At 42.7% G+C, this 24351-nt stretch overlaps 2 protein-coding genes and 1 pseudogene across 2 annotated transcripts in view; 2 read left to right on the forward strand and 1 right to left on the reverse strand.

Annotated features, from left to right (window-relative positions):
* LOC139567524 (protein kinase C alpha type) overlaps positions 1-2524 on the reverse strand; it is a 201614-nt gene extending 199090 nt beyond the window's left edge. Inside the window, exons 1-2 of the mRNA XM_071388853.1 lie at positions 2146-2524; positions 1077-1108 (exon numbers count right to left, since the gene is read on the reverse strand). Of these exons, the coding sequence (XP_071244954.1) occupies positions 1077-1108; positions 2146-2312 (199 nt within the window). The 5' untranslated portion in view covers positions 2313-2524. The remainder of the gene's footprint in view (positions 1-1076; positions 1109-2145) is intronic.
* Positions 2525-8702: 6178 nt separating this feature from the next.
* Positions 8703-13971, forward strand: LOC139567525 (beta-2-glycoprotein 1-like; annotated as a pseudogene).
* Positions 13972-14514: 543 nt separating this feature from the next.
* LOC139567526 (beta-2-glycoprotein 1-like) lies at positions 14515-20493 on the forward strand. The gene is made up of 8 exons (XM_071388854.1): positions 14515-14783; positions 16575-16751; positions 18261-18357; positions 18570-18646; positions 18977-19165; positions 19638-19817; positions 19988-20185; positions 20280-20493. Exons 1-8 carry the CDS (start codon positions 14714-14716, stop codon positions 20333-20335), a joined length of 1044 nt encoding a protein of 347 aa, XP_071244955.1. The 5' UTR covers positions 14515-14713; the 3' UTR covers positions 20336-20493.
* The last annotated feature ends 3858 nt before the right edge of the window (positions 20494-24351 follow it).

Genomic DNA, 24351 nt, shown 5'->3' on the forward strand with positions numbered 1-24351 from the left:
CGTTGTGAGTCATTGGCTTATTAAAAATGTATAAATAACGTATTCTTTTTTTTTTTTTTTTAATAACTGCTTCAAACGACTTGAAATGGTAATGAGATTGGGAAAGGGAAGGAAACAGAAAACAGTCACAACATCAATCCATGCCATTTCTTTGAGTGATTAGACCTTCTGAGTGCTATCACAGATACTTTAACCATTATTTTCTGTTATTTACAAGTTCATATTCCAGTGTGAGTGTGTAAGGAAGACATCCTACTCAAACAGCACAGACAAATGTAGGCCTACTGGTATATCTCAAACTCTTTGAAAGGTAAGTAACTCCAATAAAAATTGCAACATTCTTTAGTCAATGCAGGTGCAAATTTGAAAGTTGTGAAAATTCTGTGTAACTTCCGCCGCTTGTTTACTGTGAACACTAAGGCTGTACCTGCTTTAATTTACTGTTTTAACAGTTAGCCACTGTGGCTATTTGATCATAATGTAGGGCCACCAGAGTGGCCTACCATCAAAAACAATGGAGAAAAATGCATCCCATAACATTTTAACATGGAAATAGCTGTTCTATCATTAAGCCTACAGTAGCAGTCCATTTTTTGGTGTTGAATGAAGGCGTACTTTTGAAGAATTTTTTTTATCCACTTGCCCATCAGACAAGGAGGTGACTGAAAGTGTGTTGTTTTTTGATGCAAGAAACCACTTTACAAAAATAAAATTCATTATTATTCCCATACCATTATTACAGGGAATCAGACAAATTATGCTACACTCTGCCTATTGGCTCCTTAGCTTATTCATGACCATCTCAAATTACAACACTGCCCCTTTAAGAAAAAAAGACTGTGCTGCAGTCTGATGGGAGCCCCCTGTTCCTTGTAGCTTAGAGGGAACGGGAACATTGCCTACCTGTATCTCTCAAACTCTTTGAAAAGGTAAGTAACTCCAATACGAATTGCAACATTCTTTAGTCAATGCAAGTCAAATGGACTGGTCCTCTTGAACTAATGCAGTACAAAAACACACACAAATGAGTGCATGGTGGACTGGAGCTGAGTGAACGGACGTCAATTTCATTTTACCTTGGCACTGGAATCCTTGCTTTCCAAATCCCCTGTGAAAACAGAGGAAAGTGAGCAATGAAATAACAAATAGCATTAAACTGACAAACACAAACAAACATGTTTGCAATATCAAGCAGAGACAGCAGTAGTCTCCAAGACGTATAAATCTGTCTCAATTAAGGGCTTATTCGGTGGGAAATGTTGAATATTAAGCTCAATGTTGAGGCAAGACATCTAGAATACCATCTCATTGAAATGCTGTGTGGATGAATAGGAAAGGGGGAGCACCTTTCAGATATTGCAAGAGGGGACATGGGGGATGAGAAGCCTGAAGGGTGTCGACTGCCCTTTAATATTGTTATTTTTCCAGGTTGTTATTTTTCCAGGTGGCTATATTTTGCAAAGCAAACCTGGAGTAAGGTACTGTAGGACAGGCTGCAGTCAGAAGAGAAAAGCAAGTAGCCTAAACTGTTTAAGGTGTTTCCCAATAATCATTACACATTACTTAGGAGTATTTTAGAGGCCATAGGTAGGTAGTAACTGTAAAATTATGTTCACTCACTCAAGATTACATCTCTCTCTGCAGTTATCAATACATGGTCAAGGAAACAACACAACCCCTTGAAGAGGAAGGTTGGTCAACATGGGTGCGTCTTCAACCACCCAACATCCCGAATAGTTACCACTTGTTACTCGTTTCGGTTTTAGAGCCTATATTTCGTTGGCAGGAAGTTATTATTTCGATATTTATCAAAAACACGAGGACTAAGAGAAATACAACTTTTACAATTTGTAACAAACATTACAAATTGTCTGTCACAGTGTATAGTGTATCTAGCCCACTGTAGGCAGAACGGATTCATTTACTTTGGGCTTGCATTTCGAAGCACATTATAGTCAAATGTTGGTTTGAAGATGTCCAGCTTTGGCGTGGTAGACCAAACATTCCAGTAAGGAAATTATACGTAACGGTGCAGCACAGTTAGCTATGTTGGGAAAGTGACAAGCGAATAGCTGGTTGAGAAGACAGCGGAGTTCTCCAAAATGTTCAACAGGCAGAGGCCATCTGGAGAGGAAAAGTGCTTACCAGATAAAGTCGGTGCAGTGACTACAAAAAGTCGGCTGCTTGAAGAACCTTGCAGTGAATTTGTGGTCCTTCACTTCATGGACGTTCTTCTGCCTCAAAGCTCCTTTACGAGCGAACCCTTTCGCGACGTCCCCGGTCCCCTCGTTGAATTGTGTGACATCAGCCATAGTCAAAAAGCAACGTTATTCCTCTCTATCCAATGTATATGCCTATTCAATCCAATGTATTTCCACGCGTACTGTATTTTGCCACTGAGCAGGAGAGGCGGTCAGACTGTAACTGGACACACTGTACTATCTATGGGCTTTCCCTTGCTGTCGCTACAACTACTTTTACTGACAGCTCCACACTGAGCGCTTTGCTTCCTTCTTTCACTTGAGCTGACGTCACTACAATTAATCGCCTGGTGGGAGTGCTTCTACTGTCTGTTGGAATTTGGAAGATTGGAGCGTCATCCAGTGGTGTAAAAGATACTGGCAAATGTTTGGGTTAAAACTATTTACTTGAAGTGAAACTACATATCAGTCATATCATAGTCAGTGCTTGACTTGGCTAAAATGTATTTATTACGGAGTTCCTGCACCTAAATTCAAACAGAACCAGCGGCCAAAATGAGTACCGGCACCTGTTTCACCTAAGTCAAGCACTGATCATAGGCATCACATTTTTTTCCATTACCAATGTGTTATGTATGGTTTATTAGGGACAGTTCGACATTTACTGTGGGGGGAGGGTCATATTTTCACATGACCCTCCCCTAATGTTTACGATAACAAACAATAACAGTACTGCCCTACAAAGGCAACACAGTATCTATGTTGTTTTTTTTACTGCAAAATCTGACTTCATAGTCTTTTTCTGTCTAGACAGAGCAATTTCTGATATATTCTGATCAACTGGCTTGTTCTTCTGTCAGGAAACTAAATACCACATTGGCACGCCCTGATTGGTTTCACCTGTCCTTGTGCTTGTCTCCACCCCCTTCCAGGTGTCACCCATCTTCCCCACTTTTCCCCTGGGTATTTATACCTGTGATTTCTGTCTGTCTTTGCCAGTTTGTCTTGTTTGTTATAGTCAACCAGTGGTTTCTCGGCTCCTGGGTTGCACAAGTATCTCTTTTTGTCCTCCTGGTTTTGACCAATGCCTGTCCTGACTCTGAGCCAGCCTACCTGACCACTCTGCCTGAGCCTGCCTGTCGTCCTGTACCTTTACCGCTACTCTGGATTATCGACCCCTGCCTGCTTTGACCTGTCGTTTGCCTGCCCCTGTTGTTGCTATAAACATTGTTACTTCAACACAGTCTGCACTTGGGCCTTACCTGAAACCTGATACCACATTAACCAGATAATACCTGGCCCTTACAAAAGATCAAAGATTTTTTACCAAATTCGTAGTTACTGCATTTTGCCTTTGTAGGGCAGGTTAGCGATCCTGTGTTTATATACGTGGATATCGACTTTACCACTTCGGCATGCTTTTGTGGCTGAGTCGATGCCATGCAGTCCTACGGCCAGAAGGTTGAGGGTTTGCCGACCACCACAGACGAGCCCACTTTCCCTTCCTATTTCATTAGGCCCACACTGATCAGAGCCAGCTGAAGACAATGATCAGCTATCGGGAAATCAGATGTTCAACATTTTGATGCCATATTTATATAAAATATATGCTATTGGATTTTCCACCAACACTGACACCAACAGGTCTGTGTCAGTGCAACATAACCAATAAACAAAGTATACTGACTTCAGGCACTTCAATATCACGGTTTGAGTTTTCAACACAACAATAAATAGACCATGTCGATCCCGAAAAACAGAAAATACATTCCTCCCCACCTTGTAAGCTTACCAAGTATCGAAGAGTCCTCTTGACAATCTCCAAATGTCATGAAACTTTTTTTTAGTGTTTTGTAACAGATATCTCTTTCCATTAACCAAATGGCCACGGCGCAGTTTGGATTGATTGATTGATTGATTGATTGATCTGTCAGTTAACGTATTTCCATTGTGGTCCATATTATTATAATTTTTTTTTTTTACATACACACACAAATATATACATACTGTACATAGATACAGACACATTACAGAGATACAGACACAGTACAGAGATACAGACAGAAAAGCTTATACTGTTCACACATTAGCCAGCTTTTGACGTTCTTTTAAAAAGTGGTTATGGTCGGTATGGCTTTGAGTTGCTGTGGTAGTTTGTTCCACGCGACAACACCGGTATATAAAAATGTGTTCTTACCAGATATACTTTTATTTTTAAAACAGTGAATATTAGAGTATCTGTCTCTGATATTATGCTGGAGGACATCTCTAACAAAGGAAAAATAGTTGGATAGGTACCTGGGGGCTGAGTCTGTGATAATGCTATGGACTACGCCAAGTTTAATTAATAGTACTCTTTTTTTCCCACAGATAGCCAGCCTAGCAGCTTAAAATGCTCGACATCCAGATGAGTGTGAATAGGGAGTACAATTATTACATGCTTATTTTGGCTGGTTTGTAGCTTATTTTTTAACGTTTGGGGCTGCTGGTGAACCATGATGTGCAGGCATAATCAAAGTGACACTGGACTGGCACACTTGCCATAGCCTTTAGGGTGTCTATAGCTAGGTTTCCATCCAATTGGCAACAGATTTTTATGCTATCATTCTAAAAAATGTGCATTAAAAAAAGATGCACATTTTCCTATCAGAGTTGTGTTTCCATCAAATTAACCTGTTGCGGATGAAAGTCTGTCCATAAATAGGTAGTGCACATAAAAATAACTTTTCGGTTAAATTCCCATGTATCAGAATTTTTTTAACAAATTAAATGGGTTTCCATCGCATTTTCAACTCTAGGCCTACTGATGGATTTGTCACAAAAAAATGTTGCGTAGGTATAGTTAATGTGCCCATTATGGTATTGGCACATGTGCTCTATCCAATAGCTCGCAGATATAGTGCAGGTATAGCCCACCTACATGATGAGATTATTTTGATTTGTCAAATGTCAGCCAAGCTCATCACCGTGCACTTTCACCACCCTGTGAAGTTCATTATAACCAGTTTAATTTGTTGCCTTATAAACGGCATGCTTTCCTGAGTCCTTGTGGGAGAACCACACAACATATCACTAAAGCATTCCCAACGCCATTTCTCGAATAAGGAATTTTACTGACACAAAAAGATCCCACCTTGTTTAGCGTATTTTGTTTTGTCAACATTTGGAAAGTTTGCCAAATAAATTAGCTGTTTCCATCTATTTTATTTTTATCCAACATGTACTTTACTCGCATAAAACGGTTGGCTGGATACCTGGTTAATGTCAAACCGTTTTGAGGATGCTGGAGTTATATTTTGGTCGGACGTGTGTATGCCTACAGAAGACTTTTGAAGTAGCCTAATCGGATTAAAACATTGTGACTGGTTGTGTTTATACCACATATAAAAGGTAATACATTTGAAAGTAAAATGAGAAATATTTCGGTTGTGTTGAAGGGTTAGATTGTAGGTGCGCGAGGAATAGCCGCTCGGGCTGGAAAGGAATGCGTTTGAAACTTTCCTGAATAACTGGGCTTGTCGGGAGCATATGTGGCCACATTATCATTGGACGACTTGGGAGAGTGATGATCTGCAACAGACTCTCAGTATCAGAAGTAAAAATACAACCAGACTGGCCTGCTACTGTTCCTTTTTAGACCTGTATAAACTATCGAGAGTATTCCCACAACAGATCCACATGGAATGAAACATTCAACTCACAGGGCTTTTGCGCCGTTATTCTAATGACATTTTCACTGCAGCCTAGAGTAGAATTTTTGAACTCACTTTAAAACAATAAAGCAATTATTGATTGCATTGTGGTGTTGTAGGCTAGTCTATGTAGTATAATTGTATTGTCCCTAAACAAGATCAATAGGGGAGCTGCATGCTACAATGATGCCTCTCCGCTGCCTCTCAGCTATTCCTATTTGTTCTTGTGGATTCATATTATAAATCGATGCAGTTTTGAATGCTTTTAGGTGTGCTATGATAGCTATTGCAGATCTGGACAAACGATCCATCTACCGTTATTGTCACTGTGAATGGTGAATAGAGGGCCGGCTAAACAGTTAGACTGGTAGACTACATTGACCTGTGGTATAGTAAAAATTTGCACGTGGAAAAGCGTAGTGCATACGGGAAGTACCAAAACACCTTAATATAGGGGAGGGTGCATGCAAGCAGATTAGGAAATTTGGCTAGGATGGAAGAAATGATATAGCAAATGGGAACCAAGGAAAAAATGGACTACCCTCCCCTGTGTCCAATAACCCCCCCCCCCCCCCCCATTACATGTCATACTACAGTTGTCTGCGACCTCAGTGCTTTTCTCTCCCAATTTCTAAAAAGTATCTATATCCCACTTGTCCTCATATTTATGATTAGGTTATAGGCCTAAGCCATCACATATTCGTCACTCTGTAACAAATAGTTAGCCTTGTAGCAGTCGTAAGGGCAGGACTTCAGCAGAAGGCAAGACGGATGTTAGTGCTCATAGTGTAGACGTAAGTAGTTGTCTTGGTGACCCGAAGGTGCCATATATGGCTAAATATCAAGCTAATGCATTAGTAGCAGATTAACAATATACAGTGGGGCAAAAAAGTATTTAGTCAGCCACCAATTGTGCAAGTTCTCCCACTTAAAAAGATGAGAGAGGCCTGTAATTTTCATCATAGGTACACTTCAACTATGACAGACAAAATGAGAAAAAAAAATCCAGAAAATCACATTGTAGGACTTTTAATGAATTTATTTGCAAATTATGGTGGAAAATAAGTATTTGGTCACCTACAAACAAGCAAGATTTCTGGCTCTCACAGACCTGTAACTTATTTTTTAAGAGGCTCCTCTGTCCTCCACTCGTTACCTGTATTAATGGCACCTGTTTGAACTTGTTATCAGTATAAAAGACACCTGTCCACAACCTCAAACAGTCACACTCCAAACTCCACTATGGCCAAGACCAAAGAGCTGTCAAAGGACACCAGAAACAAAATTGTAGACCTGCACCAGGCTGGGAAGACTGAATCTACAATAGGTAAGCAGCTTGGTTTGAAGAAATCAACTGTGGGAGCAATTATTAGGAAATGGAAGACATACAAGACCACTGATAATCTCCCTCGATCTGGGGCTTCACGCAAGATCTCACCCCGTGGGGTCAAAATGATCACAAGAACGGTGAGCAAAAATCCCAGAACCACACGGGGGGACCTAGTGAATGACCTGCAGAGAGCTGGGACCAAAGTAACAAAGCCTACCATCAGTAACACACTACGCCGCCAGGGACTCAAATCCTGCAGTGCCAGACGTGTCCCCCTGCTTAAGCCAGTACATGTCCAGGCCCGTCGGAAGTTTGCTAGAGAGCATTTGGATGATCCAGAAGAAGATTGGGAGAATGTCATATGGTCAGATGAAACCAAAATAGAACTTTTTGGTAAAAACTCAACTCGTCGTGTTTGGAGGACAAAGAATGCTGAGTTGCATCCAAAGAACACCATACCTACTGTAAAGCATGGGGGTGGAAACATCATGCTTTGGGGCTGTTTTTCTGCAAAGGGACCAGGACGACTGATCCGTGTAAAGGACAAAATAAATGGGGCCATGTATCGTGAGATTTTGAGTGAAAACCTCCTTCCATCAGCAAGGGCATTGAAGATGAAACGTGGCTGGGTCTTTCAGCATGACAATGATCCCAAACACACCGCCCGGGCAACGAAGGAGTGGCTTCGTAAGAAGCATTTCAAGGTCCTGGAGTGGCCTAGCCAGTCTCCAGATCTCAACCCCATAAAACATCTTTGGAGGGAGTTGAAAGTCCGTGATGCCCAGCAACAGACCCAAAACATCAATGCTCTAGAGGAGATCTGCATGGCGGAATGGGACAAAATACCAGCAACAGTGTGTGAAAACCTTGTGAAGACTTACAGAAAACGTTTGACCTCTGTCATTGCCAACAAAGGGTATATAACAAAGTATTGAGAAACTTTTGTTATTGACCAAATACTTATTTTCCACCATCATTTGCAAATAAATTCATAAAAAATCCTACAATGTGATTTTCAGGATTTTTTTTTCTCATTTTGTCTGTCATAGTTGAAGTGTACCTATGAAGAATTACAGGCCTCTCTCATCTTTTTAAGTGGGAGAACTTGCACAATTGGTGGCTGACTAAATACTTTTTTGCCCCACTGTATACATTGGGCAATGGCCAAAATAAATACCATCTGAATCAGGCTTAACCTGTCCTATCTGAAAGACACAGGTAGGGCAAGACTGCCCTTTAGAAACCAAATCTAATTCAAATTACAGTTTTTATAAAGTATTAGCATTAGTATTACCATAATGAAACCTGTATTTCATACAGCTGATACATGTTATGATTCTGAATCATTGTAGTGAGGGTGTATGTGTACTGAGTGAAAGTTATCCTTCAACTCAGAGTAAATATGCATGTGCTTTGAACTTTGGGTTCAATCAATGGAAGCCTATTTCAGACGATCTGATTGAATCAGACTTTCAGGGTTTTTGAACAGACCATCTACATTTTTCACCATCCACTGCCGGGAGAACCCACACAGTCTCTCTCAACCCCGCAGAAGATGAATCCAACCCTGGCTTTGCTGCTGCTCTGCCAGCTTGCCTTGTCTACGTCAGTGACATGCAAGAAAGGTACGGTTAAAAATATTTGATTAAGGCAGTATTTTTCAATTACAGAATACAGTGGGGCAAAAAAGTATTTAGTCAGCCACCAATTGTGCAAGTTCTCCCACTTAAAAAGATGAGAGAGGCCTGTAATTCTTCATAGGTACACTTCAACTATGACAGACAAAATGAGAAAAAAAAATCCAGAAAATCACATTGTAGGATTTTTAATGAATTTATTTGCAAATGATGGTGGAAAATAAGTATTTGGTCAATAACAAAAGTTTCTCAATACTTTGTTATATACCCTTTGTTGGCAATGACAGAGGTCAAACGTTTTCTGTAAGTCTTCACAAGGTTTTCACACACTGTTGCTGGTATTTTGTCCCATTCCTCCATGCAGATCTCCTCTAGAGCATTGATGTTTTGGGGCTGTTGCTGGGCAACACGGACTTTCAACTCCCTCCAAAGATTTTCTATGGGGTTGAGATCTGGAGACTGGCTAGGCCACTCCAGGACCTTGAAATGCTTCTTACGAAGCCACTCCTTCGTTGCCCGGGCGGTGTGTTTGGGATCATTGTCATGCTGAAAGACCCAGCCACGTTTCATCTTCAATGCCCTTGCTGATGGAAGGAGGTTTTCACTCAAAATCTCACGATACATGGCCCCATTTATTTTGTCCTTTACACGGATCAGTCGTCCTGGTCCCTTTGCAGAAGAACAGCCCTAAAGCATGATGTTTCCACCCCCATGCTTCACAGTAGGTATGGTGTTCTTTGGATGCAACTCAGCATTCTTTGTCCTCCAAACACGACGAGTTGAGTTTTTACCAAAAAGTTCTATTTTGGTTTCATCTGACCATATGACATTCTCCCAATCTTCTTCTGGATCATCCAAATGCTCTCTAGCAAACTTCAGACGGGCCTGGACATGTACTGGCTTAAGCAGGGGGACACATCTGGCACTGCAGGATTTGAGTCCCTGGCGGCGTAGTGTGTTACTGATGGTAGGCTTTGTTACTTTGGTCCCAGCTCACTGCAGGTCATTCACTAGGTCCCCCCGTGTGGTTCTGGGATTTTTGCTCACCGTTCTTGTGATCATTTTGACCCCACGGGGTGAGATCTTGCGTGGAGCCCCAGATCGAGGGAGATTATCAGTGGTCTTGTATGTCTTCCATTTCCTAATAATTGCTCCCACAGTTGATTTCTTCAAACCAAGCTGCTTACCTATTGCAGATTCAGTCTTCCCAGCCTGGTGCAGGTCTACAATTTTGTTTCTGGTGTCCTTTGACAGCTCTTTGGTCTTGGCCATAGTGGAGTTTGGAGTGTGACTGTTTGAGGTTGTGGACAGGTGTCTTTTATACTGATAACAAGTTCAAACAGGTGCCATTAATACAGGTAACGAGTGGAGGATAGAGGAGCCTCTTAAAGAAGAAGTTACAGGTCTGTGAGAGCCAGAAATCTTGCTTGTTTGTAGGTGACCAAATACTTATTTTCCACCACAATTTGCAAATAAATTCATAAAAAATCCTACAATGTGATTTTCTGGATTTTTTTTCTCATTTTGTCTGTCATAGTTGAAGTGTACCTATGATGAAAATTACAGGCCTCTCATCTTTTTAAGTGGGAGAACTTGCACAATTGGTGGCTGACTAAATACTTTTTTGCCCCACTGTATATATTACACAAGATGCTTTAGCCGTATTTCATATGTGTTTTTATATAATTTACAGCGTAACATTTATGTTTGTCTATCAATATTCCCATTTATCCTCAGTATGTGGCCACCCGCCCGTGACCGACGGTATGGATACACTGGGCCTAAAGCGTGTGTATGAGATTGGAAAAGAGGTGACCCTGGCATGTGAGCGTGGATACACACCTGGGAAAGCCAAGACTGCCAAGATCACCTGCTCAGCCTCGGGAGAGTGGACCAAACTGGACCTTGTGTGTTCTCGTAAGTTCCACTCCATTCACAAAACATCCATTACATAATGTGAAGCATAAATTCAGGTAAATTGTTGAGTTTTACAGAAATCCTGGTTGGAGGATTCCAGATTTCCTGCTTATTAGTCCCTGATTCAAGGAATCTTCCAACTGGGATTTTTGGAAAACCTGGGAATTTTCGGAACGTTCCTGAGAATTCTGTAACCCTAAAGTCACTTATACAGTACCATGGACAGTCCATACTTTAGCAAGGGGCTAGGGATATGGGAATCTTTTTTTTTAAACAACATTAAAGGCATAAATCATATCCACGTGAATCTTCTACGTTTTTGACACAGCAAAGATGTGTCCTCTCCCCAAGCCTATGCAAAAGCCAGGGATGATTGACGTGCCTCTCAAGAGTGTACTCAACTACACATGTGATGATGGGTGAGGGAAATAGTGTGGTTTAGTTCTGACTACATTTTGCTGACTCTGCATCTCAGACCAATAAGAATTTGTGTTCTTCAGGTACGTCGTGAGCCAATGAGAGTGTGTGTTTACACAACGGTACCCTCAGTGCACCACCACCAATGTGTAAAGGTATACCATACCTCAAGAATGTAACCTTGCTTTTCTCCATTGTTTGTCTAAATATGAAAATATAGTCTCAATTATTTAAAATATTTCTTCCCTGCAGCTGTGAGTTGTGCTCTGCCTCAAGCACCTAAGCATGGTAAAATTGTCTATGACAATAAGAAGTTCACTGGCAATGAAATCCAGTACGGACAGAGTTGGACGTATGAGTGTTTGCCGCCAAGAGCTCCCATTGGCAACGAGAGAGGATCGTGCCTGGCCAGTGGAAACGTGACTGAGCTACCGGTATGCACCTACCTAAGGGTAGGTGCAGACAGTGGCAGCATAAGCCAAATGGTTTGTGAACAAATCTCATTGGTTGAGAAGTTTTTGAGTGACATCTGGTTGAACCACTGATAAATTATCAATGATCTTTTAGGTCACATTATTACATGGGTCTAGCCTTTTGGGGGCCCTACTTGAGATTTGGTTGCCCCCACCAAAATGTTTTATAGTTAATTCCCTGCAATTCTACCCATTTTGCCATGGGGTGGAGATCATTTTTTAAAGTTTTAAAGCTAATTTCCTGCAATTCTACACATTTTGCCATTACTTATGCCGTGTTGAGTGAGAGTGACTAACAAAAGCAATAGGGGCCCATTAGAGGTCAGGGCCCCTGGGCACATGCCTGGTCAGTTTTCGGACAGATAGCTGGCTAGACTAATTTACCAATCTTTGTTAGCTGACATGGCTAATTGAGTGACGCACAACCAAATTTTGAACCTGCACCTTGTGTATTCTATTATCCTAACTCTCAACAGTAAGTTGAGACCCCGAATTAATTCCCCCAAATAAATAGAAATAAAATAAAATGTGGGGGCCCCTAGCGGCATGGGAACCGCTTATGTCGCTAATGCCTGGAGCCGGCACTGACGATGATTCTCTAAAATTGTTATTGTTCATCCACTCCAAGTGATGATAATTGACCAATTTGCATAATCCTGTCTTCCTCTGTTTATGCCTTAATTTAAAAAAATGTAATTTAGATTAACCCTGACAATATTACTTGAAATAGGTTATTGCATTGTTCATACACTTTCACTAGCCCATGACTTTTCTGACCTGTTGCAGAGGTGAGTTGCTCCATCCCACCAACGATAGACCACGGCCTCATAACCTTTGCTGTGATGAGGGAGGCTGGCTACAAGGAGAAGGTCAAGTACCAGTGCCAGGAACACTACGTTCTGGACGGCTCTGAGGAAATACAGTGTCAGAATACAGGCATCTGGTCCACTTTGCCCGTTTGTAGAGGTGAGTCAATGAGTCAGTGTAGGGTGAAGTTGCCCTTAGACCCTGATCTTCAGGTCAGTTTTGCATTTCCCTCACTAATGGTTAAGGTTAGGATTGGGGGAGGGGAAGCTGACCCTATAACTGTACATAGAGGAGGCTGGTGGGAGGAGCTGCAGGAGGACGAGCTCATTGTAATGGCTGGAATGGTTTAAATGGAACCGTATCAAACATATGGAAACCACATGTTTGACTCTGTTCCTTCTATTCCGTTCCAGCCATTACAATGAGCATGTCCTCCTATAGCGCCTCCCACCAGCCTCCTCTGCTGTACATAGGGGAAAGTTCACACCCGAGCCATTGAGTCATAGAAAAGGTTGCACTGTTGTTACTCTTGTGGGAACGTCACTTGTGTGTGTCTGTATATCGAACCAGCTTGTTGACTTACGTGTGATTAGATGTGTATCAGCAACCATTTATTTCATCTTTGATGACTGAAATGATTGCGTAACGAGAGTGTACTGCCGGTGTGCCTTTGAGCAAGGCACTGCATTCCCAAAACTTCTCCGCGGTCGCTTGCTGTGTGGCTGACCATGTGTTGCTCCCAACCTATTGTGTACGTGGTGTGTCAGGTTGGGTACTGATACTGAAGAATTTCCATGATCTATTTCATTTCATTCTATTCTATTCTATTCTATTCAATTCTAAACTGAGAGTCATGTTGCTTTGCTTGTCTTCGCTTTACTGCAGCCCCCTGTAAAGTTAACATCAACAGAGGTCGCATCTTCTACAACGCCAAGAAGATCTGGATTGGGGATCTGAAACCCAATAGAGTCCTTCACAGGGAGTCTGTTGTGTTCTACTGTCTGAACAAGGAGCTGAAGTGTGGCCTTCCAGTAGCAAGTCAGTGCATCGACAGCACACTCAATACCCCCAGAATGTTTTAAAGGTGAGGCCCGTCGTACCAAAATAACATGGTCACGTTCATTATGGCATTTTACAACGTAAATCAAAAATGAGTGTTTCTTATTGGACACGTGTCGTAGTCTCTCCATGTTTCAGTCCATTTTCTTCCGTTTGATGACTAATGAACACGACCCAGAGTAAAATGTGTTGTCACATTTTTAAAGCTTCCCAAACGCTGCTTAGTTGAGTCCTTTTAATATTCTCACAACTAAAATGCCAAATGTGTTTGCGTGTCTGTCTTTCTCTTAGAACCAGGCAAGATGGAGTACACCCTCAAGCCCAAATCACTTCCATCTGAGATTGCGATGTGTCCTGCCGACCTAACAAAATAAACACAATACGAAGAGGAAAAATAGGGCAAATAAATTACAAATAAATATGACTTTTTAAAAATGATCTGTCTATTACTTTGTGTCCAAATAATCCAGCCCTGCTTTGCTAATAACCTGTTATATCCATAACTTTAATGAGCCTGAATTTGATTGCCTGTTTAGTATAGTACATGATACCTGAAAACAACACTAGATGTCAGTAAAGGATTACCGTATTTGGAAGCTCTGCTCATACACAAAGGGCTCTGCAGTTTTGGGAGAGGAAAAACAAGTTACTTTTTAACTAAGAGTAAACAAACCTCTGTTTTGACTTGAACTCGATATCTGATTGAACTCTTGCCATTTTGCAACAAGAACATCGAACACAAACTGTATGAGATTACAAATGCATGTCCTACAGGTTAACAGATACAAGCACACAAATAAAGATTCATAGTAGGTCTGCGTATGTAGATCTACACCACTGCATCATCTAGCCACATCAATGTTATAGTGCTAGAATAGTTTCAGTCCAACTTTATTGTACCACATAAATGGATTGAAAGCACATTCTATGTTGCAACCATGATTTGGTGACGAGATGTTGATGTGTACTAGGAATAGGGGTGGGGCATATAACCAGTAAGGCTCACAAAGGTCTGGTGTTTTACAGAAATAGTAAAAGACTCAGAGGTTGCCTCATTCTGCGTTGTCATCAACCCTTATCTATTTACTTTGAGTAACACAAAAAGTTGGGAGCGCCAACGACGTTCTGATTTTTACCCTTGAAAGCAGAGAGGAGACACGCTCTTTTCACACCACAGACAATGGCCCCAAGTCTGTCTTTGCTGCTGATCTGTCTGCTTGCCTTGTATACACCAGTGACATCCAAGAAAGGTACAGTATCTATTATTACGGTATCTACACTGAACAAAAATATAAACGCAACATGCAACAATTTCAACGATTTTACTGAGATACAGTTCATATGAGGAAATCAGTACATTTAAATAAATTCCTTAGGTCCTAATCTATGGATTTCACATGACTGGGAATACAGATATGCATCTGTTCGTCACAGACACCTTTGAAAAAAAGTAGGGGCGTGGATCAGAAAACCAGTCCGTGTCTTGTGTGACCACCATTTGCCTCATGCAATGCGACACCATCTCCTTCGAATAGAGTTGATCAGGCTGTTGATTGTGGCCTGTGGAATGTTGTCCCAAGCCTCTTCAATGGCTGTGTGAAGTTGCTGGATATTGGCGGGAACTGGAACACGTTGTCGTACATGTCGATCCAGAGCATCCCAAACATGCTCAATGGGTGACATGTCTAGTGAGTATGCAGGCCATGTAAGAACTGGGACATTCTCAGCTTCCAGGAATTTTGTACAGATCCTTGCGACATGGGGCCATGCATTATCATGCTGAAACATGAGATGATGATGGCAGATGAATGGCACGACAATGGGCCTTGCCACAATATATCTTTGTATTCAAATTGTCATGGATAAAATGCAATTGTGTTCGTTGTCCGTAGTTTGTGCCTGCCCATACCATAACCCGACCACCACCATGGGGCACTCTGACAACGTTGACATCAGCGAACCGCTCGCCTGCAAAACGCCATACATGCCCAATACAGTTGAAACCAGGATTCATCCTTGAAGAGCACACTTCTCCAGCATGCCAGTGGCTATCGAAGGTGAGCATTTGTGATGCCAAACTACAGTCAGGTCAAGGCCCTGGTGAGGACAACGAGCATGCAGATGAGCGTCTCTGAGACAGTTTCTGACAGTTTGTGCAGAAATTCTTTGGTTGTGCAACCCACCATTTAATCAGCTGTCTGGGTGGCTGGTCTCAGACAATCCCGCAGGTGAAGAAGCTTGTTGTGGATGTCCTGGGCTGACATGGTTACACGTGGTCTGCGGTTGTGAGGCCGGTTGGATGTACTGCCAAATTCTTTAAAAGATTTTGGAGGTGGTTTATGGTAGAGAAATGAACATTCAATTGCACGCTCCCTCAAAACTTGAGACATCTGTGACATTGTGCTGTGTGACAAAACTGCAGATTTTAGCGTGGCCTTGTATTGTCCCCAGCACAAGGTGCACCTGTGTAATGGTCATGCTGTTTAATCAGCTTCTTGATATGCCACACCTGTCAGGTAGATGGATTATCTTGGCAAAGGGGAAATGCTCATTAACAGGGATGTAAACAAATGTGTTCACAACATGTGAGAGAAATAAGATTTTTGTACGTATGAAACATTTCTGGGATCTTTTATTTCAGCTCATGAAACATGGGACCAACACTTTACATGTTGCGTTTATATGTTTGTTCAGTATGTCCCAGCTTTGGCCTGTTGATTTAGAAGCCTTTTGTGTTTCTGTGCTGTATGCTGTGTATGCTGTTCAATATTACTACGTACTCTCAGAGTGTGTTTAGGCAAATGGGCTTGTGTTATGTTGACAAATACTTTCAGTTACTGTAAGCTGAAAGTAAAAATACACTTTAATAGTCCACCTACCTTTACGCTCAACAAACTATCACTAGACTACAAGTAACATGTCTGGGGAGTTGCACAGGCACTTCTTTGGTTAATCTGTGTCCATGCTTTTTTCTGTGTCTGTGTGTGTTTCTGTGTGTGTGTTTTTTATTGACCCATCCCGTTACCTGTCTGCCCCCTCAGAATGTGATCGCCCGTCCCTGGGTGACGGTATGAACCTGGAGGCACTCCAGAGGGTGTACTCCCCCGGAGACGAGGTGGTGCTGTCGTGTAAACGAGGATATACACCCACCTCAGGCTCTCGCACAATCATCTGCACTGCTAGTGGACAATGGACCAAGTCTAGACTCAAGTGCTCAAGTAGGTCGCTGTTATAAAGTTTGACCAAAAACAGTAGTACTGTTCGTGTATCATAATTTGATACTCAAACAACATTCCATGTATTATCAGTTGATACTCACTATATTGCAAGTATTATCAGTTGATACTCAGTATATTCCATGTATTATCAGTTGATACTCAATATATTACAAGAATGATCAGTTGATACTCAGTATATTGCAAGTATTATCAGTTGATACTCAGTATATTCCATGTATTGTCAGTTGATACTCAGTATATTCCATGTATTGTCAGTTGATACTCAGTATATTACAAGTATTATCAGTTGATTAGTTGGTATCCTTCACACTGGCGCCCCACAGGGGTGTGTACTTAGGTCCCTCCTGTATTCCCTGTGCACCCACGACTGCGTGGCAAACACGACTCCAGCACCATCATTAAGTTTGCTGACGACACAACAGTGGTAGGTCTGATCACCGACAACAATGAGACGGCCTATAGGGAGGAGGTCAGAGAACTGGCAGTGTGATGCCAGGACAGAAATCTTTCCCTCAATGTGAGCAAGACAAAGGAGCTGATTGTGGACTACAGGAAAATGCGGGCCGAACAGGCCACCATTAACATCGATGGGGCTGTAGTGGAGAAGGGTCGAGAATTTCAAGTTCCTTTGTGTCCACATCACCAACAAACTAACATGGTCCAAACATACCAAGACAGTCCTGAAGAGGGCACGACAAAACCTTTTCCCCCTCAGGAGACTGAAAAGATTTGGCATGGGTCTCCAGATCCTCAAAATGTTCTACAGCTGCACCCTCGAGAGCATCCTGACTCGTTGCATCGACCGCCTGGTGTGACAATTGCTCGGCATCTGACCGTAAGGCGCTACAGAGGGTAGTGCGGACGGCCCAGTACATCAGTGGGGCCAAGCTTCCTGCCACCCAGGACCTATTTAATAAGCGGTGTCAGAGGAAAGCCCATAAAATTGTCAGAGACTCCAGTCACCCAAGTTATAGACTCTTTTCTCTGCTACCGCACGGCAAGCGGTACCGGAGCGCCAAGTCTAGGACCAAAAGGCTCCTCAACAGCTTCTACCTCCAAGCCATTAGACTGCTGAACAATTCATAAAAATCGCCACCGGACATTTTACATTGACCCCCCCTCTTGTACACTGCTGCTACTCGCTTTTTGTTTGTTACCTATGCATGGTCACTTCGCCCCCACCTACATGTACAGATTACCTCAACTAGCCTGTACCCCCGCACACTGACTCGGTACCGGCGCCCCCTGTATATAGCCCTGTTATTGTTATTGTGTTACTTTTTATTATTACTTTTATTTTAGCCTACTCGGTACATATTTTCTTCTTCTTGAACTGCACGGTTGGTTAAGAGCTTGTAAGTAAGCATTTCACAGTAAAGTCTACACTTGTTGTACTCGGCGCATGTGGCAAATAGTTTGATTTGATTTGATACTCATTGATGGAACTGTTGAACATTGCTGACTGATTCCTTTTGACTTCTGATGCAGCAAAGAGTTGCTCTTTCCCAGAAGCATTAGACCACGGAGACATGGAGTTTGTGGACATTGTCTACCAGAGTACCATCAACTACACCTGCCATGAGGGGTATGAGGAATACCATTTACAAATTCGATTTAGTGTCTCGTTGACGACTGGCCACCTCTCCGTGCTGTCAACGTCTATAACATGTTATTGTATCAAACACATGTAAAGTAGGTCAAAGTTCAAATCACTGTATACCCATACACCTAATATAGTGTGTACTTGATGTTTTTTTTGCTATATAATTTGACAGATTACGGTAATGTGGTCTACAGGTATATCCTGCAAGGAGCCAGTACCATTGAGTGCTTGTATGACGGACAATGGAGTGATCCACCACCAAAGTGTACACGTAAGTGTCTGCCTTATACCGAAATGCGTAGCTACTCTAGCACTTAACAGTAATGATTCCAAATTACCTCACATTGATAATGCATACAAACTCACATTGATAATTACAAATCTATAAGCACAATGTAAACGTGGCCTTATTGCTGTAATTGTAAAGAGCATTCTACAATGTGTAAAACTGAGATTTGAATAATGGCTTTACTGTAGCCTATATTATTCATATTCATATGTTACATCATATGTCTCTGACAAAAATATAGAGAATATCACATATTTTGATCAAATGTGCTTGATTAATGAGCATGTGAATGAAATCTCTCTCCTCTGTTAGCGGTGACGTGCGGTCTTCCTCCAATACCTAAATATGGGAAAATAGTCTACGACAGAAAGTTCACAGGCAACACGACTGTGTTTGGTTTTGGGGGAACCTACGAGTGTCTCCCTCCACTTGTCCTCATAGGCAATGAGAGGGGATCGTGCAGCACTAACGGAGACTGGACTGAGCCACCAGAATGTAAATGTAGGTACAGTATTATCAGTCAAAGGCTCTGATCTGTTGTATTGCTGCAGGTAGCCTAGAGCAGGGATGGGTAACTTTGATGGTGGCGGGTGCTGGTTTGACTACCCAAGCCGACAAGGTGAAAAATCTGTCGATGTGCCCTTGAGCAAGGCACTTAACCCTAATTTGCTCCAGTGGCGCTGTATGTGACAATAAAACATCTTTATATTTATTGCTAAACACTTCATGTCACCTCCGTAAAAGTTGCAATTCATAACTTTTGTAAACTGACGGGATGGTTATCGGCTTGTGTAACCGTTTGTTACTTTTAGTTTTGGCCAGATATGTTTGTGATACCTCTGAGGAAATGAAATGAAATACAAATTGCACCTGTGAAGTGGTAATAAATGACAAGTGATTTGCTTTGTGGATGAAGTTTAAGTGGTATATTCTGAACACACACTAACCCTGACTGACCTCTATTTGCTTCCAGTGGTGACCTGTTCAGCTCCAACAGACCTCAACAACGGCTACATGACCGTTAGTGATAAGAGGGAGTACGGCTTCAAGGAGACTGTCAGATATGGATGTGATATAGACTATGTCCTGGATGGGCCTGTGGAGATCGAATGTCTCAAAACAGGGGATTGGTCAATAAAGCCAGCTTGCAGGGGTAGGACCACCGATTTTGTGACAATTTTGTAATTTTTGCTTTGTTTTATTACATTGCTTAACCAAACTTATTTGGTTACCTATCAAATCAGTGTTTTTGAATTAGCTGAATGTTGCTGTTTTTGAAATTCGAAATTCTTATTCATCATAATTTCCCTCTTTGTTCCACAGCTTCCTGCAAGGTAGGTATTAAAAGAGGACGCATCCTTTACAACGGAAGGACATTTTGGATAAAGGATTTCGAGCCCAATAAAATCTCACATGCGGAAGTCCTCTCGGTCTACTGTATGAACAAGGAAAAGAAGTGTGGCTATGCAGTGTCAATCCAGTGCATCGATGGAAAACTCAAGATCCCAGAATGCTTTGAAGGTGTGTTTTTTTTCTTGCTAGCTTTTTTCGCTCTAAAAAAAAATAACAACATTACCATCAAGTCTTAATGATGTGTGGGTGTTTTCCTTTCTAGAACCAAGTGATAAATTCGACGATGATTCCCTGCCATCTGAGATAGCCCAGTGCTGAAACTCAACTGTGCATGACAAAGCAAATCGAGACCGAGAACATTGATTGCCTGAATTAAATGTCAATAAAACCATGTGTATTTCTATGTAATGCTATGCATTTGTTCATCGGGAAAAAAATTCTGTTTTACGATGAATAAAAAATAATGTTTTCTTGTATGTTTGTAGATGATTTAACCCAACATCTTACCCAATAACAGTATAAGTTCAATTTACAAATGATGTCACATGATGTCAGTGTTGTACAGCTGTGAGATACTCTGTCAGGTCAAAATCTCAAACATGCATGTATGCAAACACACGCACACGCACGTACGCACGCACGCACGCACGCACGCACGCACGCACGCACGCACGCACGCACGCACGCACGCACGCACGCACGCACACACACACACACACACACACACACACACACACACACACACACACACACACACACCAAACTCATTGCTACACCACAGGCACACACTGTCGACAGACAACACATCAGCTGACAAGTCAGCTGTCTGCTCCCAAAATAATACATTTCTACTACAAAACAGAACTCTACCTTCCTATCCAGTGATTCATATCATAACCATACAGTCGACTGCAAGGAGGCCACAGTGCAATCCCATCCCGGTAACCCAAACCGCTTTGCATGTCTATTCTAACAGAGATTAGCCCTTTGTTGCTCTTTCCCCGCTATGCGGTTGGTTTGATCCTCTGTCCTTGGCCGTCAGCTGGTGGTCAGAACTATTTCCCCCCCCCGCGGGGGCGGCCGGTTGATTGTACTGAGTCATGAGAACTGACTCTCCTTCCCCGCTGGGGCAGCGAGGCAGGACATGAAAGAACTGCAGAGGCCGACTGTAGGTGGAGTCACAAGGGTTTCCAGTGGTTACTGAATGGAGGGAGGGAGACAGAGAGAGAGAGAGAGAGATGGGGGGGTTGGTGTTGTAAGAGTACTTCAGACAGACAATTTGTTTCTGTTTACGTATCCCACCATAGAAAGAGAAAAGAGATAGAAAATACATTTCTTCAATGCCTCAGGACGAGCCACGACCGCACTTGAACAGTTTTCAGAACACATCTAAACACGACAGCATGTTCACCAACCAACTATAGCCCGACACTAACTATTTCACACAAATGTATTCAACGTATTTCACAAAATATTAATCTGGACCAAATGTCGGCAAAGTTGCGGAGAAGTTCTTTAGATATTGACTTTAAATGAGGCCTGGCACGAGCGCTCCTCCGTGACATGAATGCAATGCACTGACATCCGTTAATAAACCCTTTTCTCCGTCTTTCTGAGGATGAAACAAGTCTCCCTGTTTCATGTTGTTTCCTCTTGATGCATTATTTATTGTTGTGAAGAGATGCACTTTATTAGTTGCTATCCGACGTCACACGCAGGCCGTTTGGCCTCTTTGAAATGCGTTTTCTGACTCCAAACGGTTCTTGTCTTTCTCTCTCTCCCGTCTTTCGCTTTCTCTCTCTGTCTCTCTCTCTCTCTCTCCCCTTGTCACTTGTTTGCTCTCTCGCTTTCTATACCCCTTTTCTCTCTCGTCCCCTCTCTCAGTAACCCTCCGTGGCAAACATCTATCCAAGTGAGATAAGTTGTGTCCTAAGGAGAGTAGATGTTGTTTCATGATCGTTTCATGGTTGAAGACACAACCACACGCAGTGTCCAGTATCTTTCCATCGTTAGTATCATTAGCGGTAATGCGAGGCAGTAACGCGGGGCAAATTCAGATCATTTGCTTGGAGTTATTTGAGTTGATGGAGAAGCAAGAATTGATTTTTTGGGTATTAGAATGTGTTTTATGTGAGAGTTGATATGGATTGTTTGTTTCATACAGTACATGGCCACTAGTCTAGATGGTGAGCTACACCTGCCTGGGAAGCAGAAACACCCAGTGTTGGGTTGGGTTGAAGAGCAAGATGCAGGAGACATGAACAGGCTCCTGTAGTATGAATCGCTGATTGAATCCAACCCAGCTAGCAATATGATTTCTATCGGAAGCTATAAGCGAAGGACAGAAGAAGAGTGGAAGAGTGGTTGGTGTTAGATTGAAATGATCAGAGAAATAGAATCTGATTCCATTCTAATCTGTATTCTGAGGTGTGGTGATGTATAGAGCATGCTGGGACATGGAGTCCAGTACAGTTCAAAGGCCACCAGTCTAAGCAGTCCTAATTGATGGACAGAACAGCGTCTGTTCTCTCCCAGACACTCATTAAAGCTCCCTTCTTTATCTATGGCTCATCTAGGGTGACAGATGCATCTACTGGCTTTGGTTAATCCCACACAATGGTTACGGGAGGAAATAGGATAAACATGTGGGTATGGAGTTCTGAAAGATAAATCATTTTGACTGTTTTTTCAAGGTGAATACTTGGATTTTGCGTTGGCGAGTTCCCAGAATTAGTTTTTCCCAATTCCACCCACGAAAGATTTGTGGCCACACATAATGGACATATTGCAACATCATAAGGGAAAACCCTAATTGGTGACATTCAGGAAAACACAATGCCTGACCTCATGTCTGCATGACCACCAGTTGCCTCAAGTTGTCCACTCCCGCCAGCTAGTGCCATCAGGATGGGATGGAGTCGATAGACAGAGTTTCAAAGTCAAACAGTCCTCTTCTTGAGTCAGATGGTTGGCCTCATTTAAGTAACATTAAAGTACAATGTTTGTTCCAATCCAAATGAGGGCTTGTTTTGTTAAACATCGTGCTCCCACTGATATGAGGAGAGGATTGAATCAAATCAAATCAAATCAAATCTTATTAGTGACATGCGCCGAATACAACAGGTGTAGACCTTACAGTGAAATGCAGGCAATGTGAATAGTCTGGGTAGCCATTTGACTAGATGTTCAGGAGTCTTATGGCTTGGGGGTAGAAGCGGTTTAGAAGCCTCGTGGACCTAGACTTGGCGCTCCGGTACCGCTTGCCATGTGGTAGCAGAGAGAACAGTCTATGACTAGGGTGGCTGGAGTCTTTGACAATTTTCAGGGCCTTCCTCTGACACCGCCTGGTATAGAGGTCCTGGATGGCAGGAAGCTTGGCCCCAGTGATGTACTGGGCCGTTCGCACTACCCTCTGTAATGCCTTGCGGTCGGAGTCCGAGCAGTTGCCATGCCAGGCAGTGATGCAACCAGGCAGAATGCTCTCGATAATGCAGCTGCAGAACCTTTTGAGGATCTGAGGACCCATGCCAAATTTTTTCAGTCTCCCGAGGGGGAATAGGTTTTGTCGTGCTCGCTTCACGACTGTCATGGTGTGCTTGGACCATGTTAGTTTGTTGGTGATGTGGACACCAAGGAACTTGAAGCTCTCGACATGCTCCACTACAGCCCTGTCGATGGTAATGGGGGCGTGCTCGGTCCTCTTTTTCCTGTAGTCCACAATCATCTCCTTTGTCTTGATCACGTTGTGGGAGAGGTTGTTGCCCTGACACCACACGGCCAGGTCTCTGACCTCCTCCCTATAGGCTGTCTCGTTGTTGTCGGTGATCAGGCCTATCACTGTTGTGTCTTCGGGAAATGTAATGATGGTGTTGGAGTCGTACCTGGCCGTGCAGTCATGAGTGATCAGGGAGTACAGGAGGGGGCTGAGCATGCACCCCTGAGGGGCTCCTGTGTTGAGGATCAGTGTGGCAGATGTGTTGTTACCTGCCCTTACCACCTGGGGGCGGCCCATCAGGACGTCCAGGATCCAGTTGCAGAGGGAGGTGTTTAGTCCCAGGTTCCTTAGCTTATTGATGAGCTTTGAGGGCAGTATGGTGTTGAACGCTGAGCTGTAGTCAATGAATAGCATTCTCACATAGGTGTTCCTTCTGTCCAGGTGGGCAAGGGCAGTGTGGAGTGCAATAGAGATTGCATCATCTGTGGATCTGTTGGGGCGGTATGCAAATTGGAGTGGGTCTAGGGTTTCTGGGATGATGGTGTTGATGTGAGCCATGACCAGCCTTTCAAAGCACTTCATGCTTGTAAGCAGGAATCAGGAGGATAGAATTATGGTC

Source organism: Salvelinus alpinus, chromosome 2, assembly GCF_045679555.1.
Source record: "Salvelinus alpinus chromosome 2, SLU_Salpinus.1, whole genome shotgun sequence".
NCBI classification, from domain to species: Eukaryota; Metazoa; Chordata; class Actinopteri; order Salmoniformes; family Salmonidae; genus Salvelinus; species Salvelinus alpinus.

Excerpts from the sequence above, each read along its gene's own strand:
- LOC139567526 (XM_071388854.1), top strand. The coding sequence starts at position 14,714 with ATGGCCCCAAGTCTGTCTTTGCTGCTGATCTGTCTGCTTGCCTTGTAT. Across the intron at positions 16,752-18,260 it reads GTCTAGACTCAAGTGCTCAA|CAAAGAGTTGCTCTTTCCCA; the intron begins GTAGGTCGCTGT and ends CTTCTGATGCAG. Across the intron at positions 18,647-18,976 it reads TCCACCACCAAAGTGTACAC|CGGTGACGTGCGGTCTTCCT; the intron begins GTAAGTGTCTGC and ends CTCCTCTGTTAG.